Source organism: Eschrichtius robustus, chromosome 8, assembly GCF_028021215.1.
Source record: "Eschrichtius robustus isolate mEscRob2 chromosome 8, mEscRob2.pri, whole genome shotgun sequence".
NCBI classification, from domain to species: domain Eukaryota; kingdom Metazoa; phylum Chordata; class Mammalia; order Artiodactyla; family Eschrichtiidae; genus Eschrichtius; species Eschrichtius robustus.
In genome coordinates this window covers 124,549,504-124,562,846 of record NC_090831.1, presented here as the reverse complement: position 1 = coordinate 124,562,846, position 13,343 = coordinate 124,549,504, and the positions used below count along the sequence as shown (strand labels likewise).

General features: G+C 55.8%; 1 protein-coding gene across 2 annotated transcripts in view; it reads left to right on the top strand.

Moving 5' to 3' along the window:
- Positions 1 to 986: 986 nt before the first annotated feature.
- The window catches only part of SMARCD3 (SWI/SNF related BAF chromatin remodeling complex subunit D3), a 33,299-nt gene continuing 20,942 nt past the window's right edge, over positions 987 to 13,343 (top strand). Inside the window, exons 1-2 of one of the 2 annotated variants that reach the window (XM_068549708.1) lie at positions 987 to 1,075; positions 2,831 to 2,971. In XM_068549708.1, coding sequence (XP_068405809.1) covers positions 2,933 to 2,971 — 39 coding nt within the window. In that variant the 5' untranslated portion in view covers positions 987 to 1,075; positions 2,831 to 2,932. Of the gene's footprint in view, positions 1,076 to 2,211; positions 2,233 to 2,830; positions 2,972 to 13,343 lie in introns of those variants that run through there. The other variant, XM_068549709.1, reaches the window with a different exon arrangement.

Below are 13,343 nucleotides of genomic sequence, written 5' to 3'. Positions count from 1 at the left end.
GTCACCTGTTGATGAACCTTCAGACGTTTCCAAATTCTTGCTATTCAAGCAGTAGTACAGTGAACAGCCCCAGGTCTCACTCACAAATGATTGAATTTTGTATATAGTTGTGTGTATGTGTTAATCCCAAACTCCTAATTTATCCCTCCCCCCCCTCCCCTTTGGTAACCATGTTTGTTTTCTATGTCTGTGAGTCTATTTCTGTTTTGTAAATAAGTTCATTTGTATCATTTTTTTAGATTCCACATATAAGTGATTATCATATGATGTTTGTCTTTCTCTGTTGCAGACAACAGAATCGTATTCAGCCTTAGAAGGAAAGGAATTCTGACACATGCTACAGCATGGATGAACCTTGAGGACTTTATACTAAGTGAAATCAGCCAGTCACATAAGGGCAAATACTGTATGATTTCATTCATATGAGGTAATCAGAGTACTCAGATTCACAGAGACAGCGAGCCCGTGGGGTGACCAGAGCGGCCTATCTAGCTGGACGTCCAGAAAGGGCTTCTCTTGGCCGCCAGAGTCCCTGCAGAGACAGGAGTAAAGCTGGGAGGAACCCAGATTAGACCATGAGTGTCAAGTGCATAATGGGGTGGGGGGCATGGGTCAGAGCCTGTCCCTGAACCTGGAGTGGAACCGAAGCCCCCTCCCCACCCCACAGCGTGTGTGCGTGTGTGTGTGTGTGTGTGTGTGTGTGTGTGTGTGTGTGTGTGTCTGGTCCTAGAGTAGGTAACGCCTGCGGTCACATCAGACGCTCTGACGGTCTGTGTGAATCCACGGGCGCGTAGGTGCATCTACAGACCGAAGGCACATCTGCGCACAGACTGCAGATCACAATGGGCCCGGCAAGGGCGCGCCGCCGTGCTCCTAGCCTGGCGATCACATATTCGGATGGATGGGGCGACGCTGCCTGCTCTGATCCCTAACTCATTATTAAGCTCCTCGCTCTTTGCAGACGCTCCCTGCGCCTCCCCCGCTCAGGGCTGCAGCGGCGCAGGCGCCGGGGCCGAGCCGAGCGCCGAGCTGGGAGCGAGCAGCCGCGCGCCGGGCCAGGGTCCCGGGGGAGCAGGTGAGCGACCCGCGCCGCGCGGTCCCAGGCCCTTGGAGGAGACGCCGCGCCGCCGCGCTGCGCCGGCACCTCGGCTTTCCCTGCTTGGCAGTACCCGTCTTGCTTCTGTTGGCATCACCCCTCCTTCCCTTGCCTGGCATCCCTCCTCCCCCCTGCCTGGTATCTCCTCTCCTCCCGTCTGCCTGGCATCCCTCCCCCCACCCCGTCTGGCATCTACCCCCTCCTCCCCTTGCCTGGCACCTCCCTTCTTTTCCCTTCCTGGCACCTTCCTCTTACCTGGCACCTTCCCCTTACCTTGCACCCCCTTCTCCCTGCCTGGCTTCTTCCTCCCCTCCTCCTTTCCTGATCTCTACCCCCCCACTACTGATTCTCTCCCTCCCCCTGCCCGGCACCTCCCCCCACTCCCTTTCTTGCACCTCTTCCATGACTGGCAAACTCCCATCCCGCCTCCTCTCTGATTCTCCCCCTTCCTCACCCCTGCCTGGCATCTTTCCCTCCTTCCCCTACCTGGTACCTTCCCCTTCTCCCTCCCCTGCATTTCCCCTCTTTCCCTTTGCCTGGCACCCTCCTGCCTGGTACCTTCCCTCCTCCCCAGCTGCCTTGTACCTGCTCCTCCCCGCCTAGCACTTTCCCATTCTGCTTCTGACTGGCATCCTCTCCCTCCTCTCCACCCGCTGCCTGGCACCTCCCCTTCTCCCCCTGCCTGGCACTTCCCCTCTTCCCCCCTGCTTGGCACCTCCGCTCCTCCCCCCTGCTTGGTATCTGCCCTCCTCTCCCCTGCCTGGCACCTCCCTTCCTCCCTTGTGTCTGGCACCTCCCCCCTGCCTGGCACCTCCTCTCCTCCCCCCTGCCTGGCACCTCCCCTCCTCCCCCCTTTCTGGCACCTCTCCTCCTTCCCCTCCCCTCCTCCCCACCGCCTGGCACCTGCCCTGTCTCCACTTGGCATCCTCTTGCCTGGACACCTCACTCCCTTCAGATTGTCCCTCTGTCTCCCCGCTTCCTGCAGGGCACCTCCTCCCAGCCCTGGGTTGGTAACATCTCCCCTGCTGGCATCTTCCTCCTCTCCTTGCCTCCCCTTTCTCCTCACCTTCTCAGAGTCGCCCTCTGGCCAACACCACCTACACGTGACCCTGAACTGCTCTCAAGCCCCGCCCCCTGTAGGTACTGCGCTGCCCCCCCATCCCCGACTCCCCACCATCTGCCCAGGGACTCCAACTCACAAGGTGGGCTCTGACCCCAGCCCACAGCCGTCCTGCTCTTACATGGGGGTGAAACCAGGCTGTGCACACAGGGAGGGTTCTATGTGAGCTGAGCAGAGTACAGAGCAGGTCAGCTCTACCTGCCGGCCACCCTAGATTCCCTTGGGATGTCCCTGAGCTCCAGAAGTCATCCAGGTCCCAACCTGGCTGATGGTCCTCCTCCGCCTATTGCCAAGTCCCCCAAATTTGCCTGCCCTGCCAGGGCCTGGGCTCTGCCTGGATCCTCTGCTCTCATCCATCTAACTCTGTCCTGCAGGACCCGCCTCTGACGGCTTCCTGCACTCACACTGCTCCCACCCCACACTCCTCCTCGTGCCACCCAGCCGGGCTGGCCCTCGCCTGCCCCCTCGTCCCTTCCTGCACACCTCCTGCCTTCCTCAGACCGTGCCAGGGAGTGGGTCCATGCAGCGGGCCCCTCAGCATCCTCAGGCCCATTGTGAGTCTGCCTCTGGGGCTTGGGGTCTGGCCCGCCCCTCCCACTGCCCTCTCCTTTCAGATCCTCCTCAGAATGGCCCTTGGTGCTGCAGGCACGGTAGGCTCTGGGCCTGGGCACCGAGGGGGCACTGGATGACTCCCCCACTGCAGGACCCAGCCACCTATGACTCCAGGCCTTCAGCACCCACCCGCCGTGGTACAGGTAGGCGCTGTTTCCCCCACCAGCCCAGGAGCAGGAGCCCTGGGGCTCCACTGAGAGTTGCTGGCTCTCAGCCTCTGGTCACACTCCACGGCCCCCTCTTGGCACTTCTGCCCCCATCTGGACCCATGGCAGTGCCTCTTCTCATCCCCTGTGACAGCTGGAGCCTCTGCCCAGACCCTGCTGCCAGCCACCGCCACCGTTGCCCTCCCTCTTGCTCAGTGTCCCCTTACCTCCCGCCGTCCCTGGGCCCTGCCTCTCAGAGCCATTGCAGACAGGGACGAGTGAGCCTGAAGCCAAGGTTTTGGTTCATGTGAAAATGGTCTAGTGCTCTGGCTTGTTCCACTTCCTCCCCACCCCCAGACCCCCAGACACACCTCCTTGCCCTCACGTGTGTGTGAGTGCACCCATGTGCCCAACACCCCCCACACACGTGTGCACACACGCTTTCTGCCAGTCGGGAGGAACAGGGACCTGCTGAGCCCTGGCACAACTTGAGCTCTAGAAACCTACCCCCAAACACGTATGGCGAACACCTGAAAGCCTTCCAGGCTGCAGGCAGGGCTTTGTTTGGGTCAGGAAGGGTGGTGGTGGCATCCTGTTTCAGGGCCTCTGGGGCAGCCAGCCCTGCACTGGCTCAGAGGCACACTCAGGCCCATTGCACGTCAGTTGGACCCTCCTGAGCCTCCTCCCGGCAGTGTGAGAGGAGGACAGCCTAGCTGGTCCCACGTTGGGTGCCCCTGGTCCAGAAGGAAGTGCTGAGGCCCCACGTGGAAAGGCCGCCTGCCCCAGAGCCCCATCCATCTGTGGGGAGGGAGGGGTTGGAGCTGTGGGTCTGAAGCCTGCAGCCTGGTCTGAGCTCTGCCGGTCCAGCCCCACCCGTCACTTTGGCCACCTCACCGGTAGGAGTCACCTGGCAACAGATGGGATGCTCTCAGGGCCCTGGAGGTGTGAGGGACCCAGTCCCCGCCCTCAGGCTGGCAGTCCAGGATGGGGAGCAGACTTGGCCATCCCACAGGAAGTGCCAGAGTGGATGACTCAGGCCTCCGGGCTCTGACAAGGGAGACGTCAGGAAAGCCCTTCGTAGGGGCAATTTGAAGTTGGCTTTCAGAGAACAGGAAGGTGGGGTAGGCTGGTGACTCGGGGGCAGGGGGTGGGCCGAATGAGAGTGCTTTTCTCAACTTCTCCTCCCTGAGGAGGGGCAGAGGAACTTGCTTTCCTGCCTGGGCCGCTCTGAAGGCCAGGGCAGCCCCGCCCCCTCTCTACCCCACACCCCTCTGGTCGGTTGGCCCAGGGCGGAATGGTGCAGGGCACTGGCTGCAGGGGGAGCCTGGCTGGCCCAGAGCTGGAGCAGCCCTGGATGCAGAGAGACCGTCACTGGGTGCTGGTCACCACGGAAACACGTGCAGTTCATCAAGGCCCCCAGACAAAGGTCCGACCCACTGGCCTACAACCTAACCACTGCCCTAGGTTAAGTGCAAAAGTGTTCCTTAGCTTGTGGGGTTGGTTTTTAAATGCAGACTCCTAGAGAAAAGGTGTGAGCTAGTATACTAAATATATTCTTCCCGGGCAGCTCTAAAGTTCTGGGGTGTCTGAAGGTGGAGGCCAGGTCGAATGGGGGGGCTGGCTGATGGGGAGGCAGCTCAGGGCCCTGGGAGGTACAGCAGAGCCAGGCCCTTACGTAGTGAATCCTTGTAAATTGCAGCTGATTTGGGGTGCACTGAGGTAAGCCCTCAGGGGCTCCCCAGCAGCAGTAGGTGGGTGCCCTGGGCTGTTTCCGTCCTTGCCCAAGGGGGATGATCTACCTGAAGGGATGGGCGGTGGGGGAGGGGAGGCTTGAGAAGACCGGGGGGTTGGGAGGCTCTGGGAGCAGTGAGTACATCGTAGTGACACCTGGTCCCCGAGTGACCCCAATCACGAGGTTCAGTCTAGGATTCCTGGGGAGTCGGGAGCCCCGACCTCCCCATGTGATGAAGGTGGTGAGGGGCGAGGTGCTGGGGGAAGTTTCTGGCATTTTATTTTGGAGTCACGTTGACGTAAAATTGGCCTTCATTCCATGCATGCAGTCGCAGGCGGGGAGCCGACTTTGACGCCCGGTGGCTTGGGCACGTGCTGTCATTTGGATGCTGACAGGCCCCATGCTAGCGTCTAGACAGCACGGGCGGGCGGCATGGGCCAGGCGTGCAGCAGCTGGAGGCTGTCTTCGCCCCAAGTGCCTGCGGTGTGATTGCGAGTGAGAGCTCGTTGTTAGTGAGCGTTAAGTGGCAGAGGTAATGAGCTGAGGTGGCACCAGGGGGAGGTGTCACCGGAGGACGCAGAGCCGCAGACATGCAGGACGAGCAAATGGCTCTCCTCTTTGGCTGGATTCTGAGCCCTCTTGAATCACTGCTCCAGAGGGTCCAGCCTGCTTCTGGGGGGCATTCAGCTGAGGGAGACTTTGGGGGTGGGGCTGTGGCTCTTTGGGATATGCAGACCCTCGGTAACCCGTAGGGACCCTATGGGGGCGTATTTGGGCCCCCGTAGCACACCTCAGCCTGGCCCACCTCCTGATTTGCTTCCTAAGCTGTGAAACCCATTTCTCTGCGCCCCAAACTCACTTCCAGGAAATTTGAGAAACTGTCTCATGAGCATGTGGCCACTCATGCCTTTACTGGAATTTACAAACTTGGATCATCTCCCATGTCAACCTTCTTTCCAGACTGAAGAACATTCTGGGGCTTGGAGTGAGGAACAGTATGCTGTGAGGGGGGCGGGGGAGAAAAGATGCAGGAAGATGTACTCGCCTCATTCCAAAGGAGCTTGAGGTAGTTTGCAAAGACACACATAGTGAGGAAATCAGGACAGAGGAACGCAGGGTAGGGAAAGGATGTTGTAGCCAAGGAGGAGGTTAGCAGACAACACGCAAACCATGAGTCCTGCAGCCCCCTCTCATAGCGGGGACACATGAGGGGTTACACTGCCTGTAGGACAAAAGTCAAACCATTTGCCCCAAAAGACTGTGATTTCTGGCCCTGAGACCCCGAGAAGTGTCTCCTGTGTGACGACATGCGGGGGATTCTGTGTGACAAGTTAAGCAATATCCTCAACAATTCCACAGCAGTTTCCTCGGGCTAAGCCCAGGGCTGACAGAACATCACACGGCTGTGCAAATACTGCTGACCGTGCTCGATCCAAAGATAAAATTTAGAACAGCTAGAAGAATGCATTGCCTGTTAATATTTACAACAAAGTTTCCAATGAATATCAGGCAGCAGGCAAGTTTATTTAAAATTGGGAATCAAGTACAGAGTTATCAATACATTCTTGGGCTAAGGGGACTCTCCTCATAGGAAAATAAAGACCTTGATCAGCATGTGTGCCCAACAGGTGAGCTTGGGTACAGGGAGGGACCAGTCACACCCCTTACCCCAGGTCCTGAACCCACTGAGAACGAGACACAGATGGCAGGCATTTATCAACTTCATGGCAGGGAAAGCTGGACTGAAGAAAGAAGCCTGAACCTGAAGCCCAGATGTAGAAGGTGGACCTGACACCCTAACCTTGGGTTTGCTTACCTGGTGCAGGTTAACAGGAGGAGATAGGCAGCCTCCTGTCAGCAGACCCCCCCCTAAAGGGGAAGGCAGGCCACGGGGGACAGCCGTGACTTCACCTCCCCCCTGACCCAGGAGAGGAACTTGTCCAGAAGGTGTCAGACCCTCACCACCTCATTAGACAGCCCCTCCCAAAGGGAAGAGAGGTGGGGCGAGGTGGCAGAGGATTATTCCAGAGTCTTGACTCCCGAAGAATAGATTGGAAGCCTCCTTGTGAACACATGATGACAAGAGAGCAGGGTCCCCTTTGCAGTGGGGGTGGGGCCATCCACGTTGCTGGACAGTGACATCAAAGCTCAAGTTCCGACTTGGGAGTGACCTTTGACCCTACCCCTTCCTCCTCTCTCCATCGGGACAATCATTTTATTTGATTTTATTTCCTAGACACATCTCACTTCCATCCACTTCTTATTCCCCACGTCACCACGCTAGTGCATGCTGCTCTTGTCTTCCGCCTGGATGACAACTGGTGCCCCGCACAGGGTCTGGCACCCTCCCCCCAGCCCCAACCCATCAGAGTAGCCAAATGGGCTTCTTGTAACACAGGCCTGATCTGTTGCGTCTTCCGTTTCCTTGAGGGCTTCACATATGCTGTTCCCTTTGCCTGCAACACCCTTCCAGCTCCCTTCACCTGCCTAAGTACGTGCATCATTCAAGTCTTGACTTAAATACCACTTCTTCCAGGGACACTTTCTCCCACTCCAAGGTGTAAAGTTCCACCTTCTTTTGTCTTGTAGCATGTACCAAAAATTTCAGTATTTCATGGACATGCTCCTTAAAGGCACAGACTGCATTTGTCTTGTTCAACACAGTGCTGAAAAATATATATATGTATTTTTTTGGCCGTGCGGCTTGGGGAACCTTGGTTCAACCAGGGGTTGAACCCGGGCCACGGCAGTGAAAGCGCAGAGTCCTCACCACTGGACCGCCAGGGAACTCCCTGTTTCTTGAATGAATGAGCGGATGAATGAGGCAGTGGGGGAGAGGAGGTGGCCTTGACAGCTGATGCTAAAAGGAGCCTGAGATCCCTCTGTGCCGTTGGCCCCGCCCTCTCTACACCCCGACGACCCAAGGGTGGGCCATTCCTGCGTGCCCGCCTTGACCTGCTGACACCTGAGCTGCGCTGTGCAGGTGCTCTTGGCCCACGCCCCGTCAGTCCCTCTCCGATAGGAACTGTTCACCATGATCAGGGAAGTCCATCCCCTCTTCAGTTGTCCTTGTGATGAGGGAGGTTCTTTCTTCCTGTGACCTCGGTCTTGCCCTTGGAGTTACAGAGAATGAACCCCTTTCTGCTTCCGCGACATTTGCCCGCCTCCGGACATCCTTGGAGTTACAGAGAATGAACCCCTTTCTGCTTCCGCGACATTTGCCCGCCTCCGGACGTTTGGAGGCAGGTCTCCCACACGCCCTGCGTCTGCTCTTGGGAACATCCCGCTCTGGCGTCTTCAGATGTGCCTTACCTGGGGGCCTGTGCCGGCTGCTTAGACCTTGGCGCCCACTGGGAGAGCTGGACGGGGGCGGGGCTGTCTAGACAGGCTTCAGAGCCCCCAGGCCTCCTTAGAGGCTGAGCTGTGCCCTTTACCTGCTAGGCAGACTTGGGCAGACACTTAGCTCCCTGGGTCTCAGTGTCTCCTTGTAGGACAGGACTTAATCCCCTGCCTATAAAGACTCCGGGGGAAGCTGAGTACCAAGCACTCTGCACAAGGCCCGCACGCCATGGATGCGCCGAGCGCCCCTCATCACCGCTGGGTTAAAATGCGACGCTGGGCGCTGTCCCGGCTCCAGGTGTCAGCTGTAGACCCCAGAGCACTGGCTCTGGTGACCGACCGGTGTCTCCCTGGTTTCCAGCCCAGCCCGCTGTCCTCACTGACACCGTTGCCTCGTAAAGGCTAGAGTCAGCGAGAAGCCCCGGGCTTTCCGCCCACCAGCGAGAAGGTTGTCTCTGATCCCGGTTCTGAGAGCTCAGATGCAGAGTTACCCTGTGAGCGTTCGCCATCTTTCCAGACAGCAGCTCGCTGTCCAGCCTGATGCAATCGGTGTGTTTGCGAGGCCTGCCTTCTTGGCCTTTAATGACGTTTTTAGTTGGCGAGAAAAAAAAAAAAAAAAAAAAAAAGTAAGCCAGTGGAGCCCAGGAGAGAGCCCTGTGGTCCTCGGTCTCTCCAGGGCTGTGAACAGATTCCTTGCAGTCCCAGCAGCTGAATCAACAGCAGGGGCCCAGGTGGGTGGGCTTGGGGGAGGTGCTGCAGGAGTGGGGGAGGGTCCTGCTGGTGGGGGCGGGGCCTGCGTAGAGGGAGGGGAAGCTGAGCTCCAGCTCTGTCTGTAAATCCCACTCCACCCCTCCGCCACCCGCGGGAAGCATCGTCGTGCTTTTGCTTTTTCTTGCCTCAGTTTCCGCTCTGAGCCCGGACTTTACCACCCGTTCCCCCATTTTACCCAGACCTCTGCCTCCAGGAGAAAATCCAGTCTTAGAAACCCTGTCGAAAATATGCCCGCTGGGTGGTCGACACCCCATCTGTCAAGACTGCCCCCCAGCAGCCCTCACTTCCTCCGCAGCACCCAGGACTCCACAGCAGCGACTTCAGGAAGGGGAAGGGAAGGGAAGCAGGCTGGGGTCAGAATAGTAGCAGCCGGTGTTGACCGAGGGCTTATTGCGGTTTTAAGACTTTTACATGGTTTGTCCTCACCGCAACACTGTGAAGTAAATGTTATTATTGTCACCACTTTTAAGATGAGAAACTAAGGTGCAGAGAGGTTAAGAAGCTTCCCAGTGGTCGGGGAAGCGTCCCAGCTGGGGTCTGTCCACCGCGTCTTCTGAGGTACCATGACCCAAACCTCGGCCCTCAAAGGGCAAAGCAGCCAGGCCTCTCTACAGGCCAGCATCCCCTGTTCACCCCAGCTCTGAGGCCCAGGTCAAGGGCAGGTTGTCATTGTGCACGCGGCCCACACCATTTCTTCCCATTAATTGCTGGGTCCCTAGGGGCGTGAGAGATCCAACCCCTAAAATAGGGAATGGGGGCACGGTGGATTGCAGAGCTCGCACCCCTTCAGAAACAGACAGCCCCTCAACTCCATCTGTGTTGCCAGATTTCCAGCGTTTTAAGAGATTCTGGGAATCTGGCTTTTTATATGAAATCTTTCCATTTTTAAGATTTTTTAAAGTGTTTAAGACGCACTGTGGGCTAAGCGAAACCTGTCCAGCTTTCCCAGTTGGCAGCGTCCACCGTGAGCTTTCCTTACCCCATGACCTGTCACCTGTCATCTCTTCTGGCCTTCAGGCCCTGAACCCCGAATCAGTGTTTCTCAGTGGGCCCCAGTTGAGACACACTGCATGAAGAGTTGCTGTCACTTTGGGTGGCCTCCTGCCGTCAATGAATTATAAACGAAATGCAGAGTCTTGTCAAACACTTGAGGACCCTCTCCGAAGTAGAGAAGCATCACTCATCAGTCCTCAGGGATGTGCTGCTAATGAGAAGGGCCAAGGCTTTTGGAGATTCTCCCTCTCAACTTGCCCACGTTGTGAACCCAGAGCAGTGGCTGCTGAGGGAATTCAGGGTACTTTTGACAACCAGCGTGAGAGCAGTCAGAGGGTGAGCAGAAAAGAACGCTGGCCTTGAGATCAGAACATGGGAGTTTGAGCCCCTTTGACACTAGTTGGATGTCCGGCCCTGAGTCAGTCATTAACCTTGTGTTCCTCATATTTAAAATGGGTATACTAATAATATCCAGCCCTTTCACTTCCTGGGATGTTGAAAGAACCAAGTTAACTCATGAATATTGAACTGTTTTGTAGCCTATTAAGCTCCATAAAGATATATGTGTTAATTTGGAGGCGTTTGACAAAGTCTCTCCCAGTGTCTTGAGTATGACACAAGTGGCCTGAATGCAGTGGTGTGCTGGTAAATACTTAACAACTGGCTCTTGACAGGGTGGGAAGGGGGAGATGAAATATGATTTGCATCATTTGCTAATGTCTGTGGTATAAATACTCCTACCGTAGCTGATTTTAAACTACCACCATGACTCTGCAGCACATCACTGGATATTAACTGTGATTGTGTAAGATTGCTGCCAATTGAAGACTAATTCCAAAGGGTGTAGATCATTTGGAGAGAGGGCTCTGTCCTGATGCCTTTTTCAATACGTTCAGTAAAGACTTGGATGAAGAGAGAAGGTCACGCTCACTGGATTTATGAATGATGCGCAGCTGGAAAGGATGGTAAATATATTGGATAAGGGAATTGAGATCCAAAAGCTCTCAAGCTGGAATAACGGGTTAATTCTTACAAGAGGAATATTCTTAAATTTTTTTTAAAATTAATTAATTAATTAATTAATTAATTTTTGGCTGTGTTGGGTCTTCGTCTCTGTGCGAGGGCTTTCTCTAGTTGGGGCAAGCGGGGGCCATTCTTTTTTTTTTTTAATTTTATTTATTTATTTATTTATTTATTTATGGCTGTGTTGGGTCTTCGTTTCTGCGCGAGGGCTTTCTCCAGTTGCGGCAAGTGGGGGCCACTCTTCATCGCGGTGTGCGGGCCTCTCACTATCGCGGCTTCTCTTGTTGCGGAGCACAGGCTCCAGACGCGCAGGCTCAGTAGCTGTGGCCCATGGGCCCAGTTGCTCCGCGGCATGTGGGATCTTCCCAGACCAGGACTCGAACCCGTGCCCCCCGCATTGGCAGGCAGATTCTCAACCACTGCGCCACCAGGGAAGCCCCAAGAGGAATATTCTTGAGTCCAAAAAGGCAACTTTACAAGTATGGGATGGAGAGACATGTTTTGGCACAAAGTAGTAAGAGAATCAAGTTTTTAGTTGACAGGAAGTTCAGTACGAGTCCAAAGTGGGATGGGTGCTTACCAAAGAGTAATACATTAGTAACAGTGAGGACTTCATTCAGTCCTCTATGACTTAAAGACAATTTTCACATATGCCCTCTCGTTTCTATTTTGCTACTCACAATAACGCAGTGAGAGAGGTGCGATGATGCTATACCCATTTTAGAGATGAAGAGACTGAGGCTCAGAGAGGTTGGCACTTTTGTCCTCCTGTCAATAGGTGGTGGAATAAAGACTCAAACTCAGGTCTTCTGGCCCCAGATTCTGCCCTGTGTTGTGCTCATGAGCATTGTTTTTTTGTTTGTTTTATTGGCGTATAGTTGATTTACAATGTTGTGTTAATTTCTGCTGTCCAGCAAAGTGATTCAGTTACACATATATACACATTCTTTTTCATATATATATATATATATATATATATATATATATTTTTTTTTTTTTTTTTTTTTTTTGGCCACACCACACAGCTTGTGGGATCTTAGTTCCCCGACCAGGGATTGAACCCAGGCCCTCAGCAGTGAAAGTGTGGAGTCCTAACCACTGGACTGCCAGGGAATTCCCATCTTTTTCATACTCTTTTCCATTATGACTTATCACAGGATATTGAATATAGTTCCCTGTGCTATACAGTAGGACCTTGTTTATATAAGTCCATTGTTCTGAGTGCCCTGCGTTCTGTGGCTTCAGGCAAACCAGAGGATGTGAAGGGAGGGGCCGGGTGGGGTATGGACCAGCAAGGAATAGTGAGGAGCACTGCTGGGGGAGGATTAGTTTTCTAGACCTGCTGTAACCAAGTGCCAGACTGGGAGGCTTTAACAGTGGAAATGTATTTTCTCACAATTCCAGAGGCTGAAGCCGGAGATCAAGGTGTGGGCAGGGTTGGCTCCCTCTGAGGGCTGTGCGGGAAGGCTGTGCTCCAGGCCTCCCTCCGTGGCTTGTAGACGGCCGTCTTCTGCCTGTGCCTCCTCACATTGTCTTCCCTTCGTGTGTGTCTGTCTCTGTCCTAACTTCCCCAGTTTTATGACACCAGTCATATTGGATTGGGGTCACCCTAGGGACCCACCTCATTTTAACTTGATCACCTCCTTAAAGACTCTCCGAATAAGATCGCATTCTGAAGTACTGGGGGTTAGGACTCCAACAAATGAATTGGGGATCATGGAGGCTGGAGGGGACACGCCGTTTTCCCACGACAGAGGGACTTTGAGAGCTGCCTTCAGAATTTGGAGTCACGTCTTAAGAGGGAGAAGACTGCGCTCTAGGTGGCCGGAACCTCCAGGAGGTGACCCCAGGTCACGCCCACCACAGAAAGAGCCAGGGCCCCCAGGGACAATTTGACTTGCTGCCACCGCGGACTCCCTTGGGCCCCTTGGCTGCCGGGACACCGGCTCCACGCCTGGCTCTAGCTTTCCACACATGGGAACGCGTGGAGCTGGAGGGAGGCCTCCAGCACCTCTGTTCCCACAGACACGCGGGCAGGCAGTGCGCCCTGGCTCGGCGGCCGGCCCACAGCCGACCACGGGCAGCTCTGCCGCTGCTGCTCAGCCCCGGCGCCCCGCCGCCTCCGCCAGGGTTTGGGCGCAGCTCCCGGAAACTCACCGATCCCACCGTCACCCTGGGGCACGGCTGCAGCTGCTGGCTGCTCCACCGCCGCCATGGCCCCCCCACCAACCCACAGCCCCTCGGAGGAGGTAGCCGTCGGGGGCGTTGGCCTCGCTTTCCCATAACGAAGCCCGGAGCTCTGGCGGGGGGCACACTGGCCCTCTACTCTTCCCTCCTCGGGCCGCAGCTGTGGCCATCCCGGGGCAGGAGCTGACGTGAGCTGCTCAGTCTCCCACCCTCTCCACGCCCTGAGCCCCGTCAGTCCCCATTCGGTCCTCAGACTCAGAGTCCCATGGGCTGTGACTGTGTCCACCGTGTGAAGCAGCGGCACTTCGTACAAGACGGCCACGC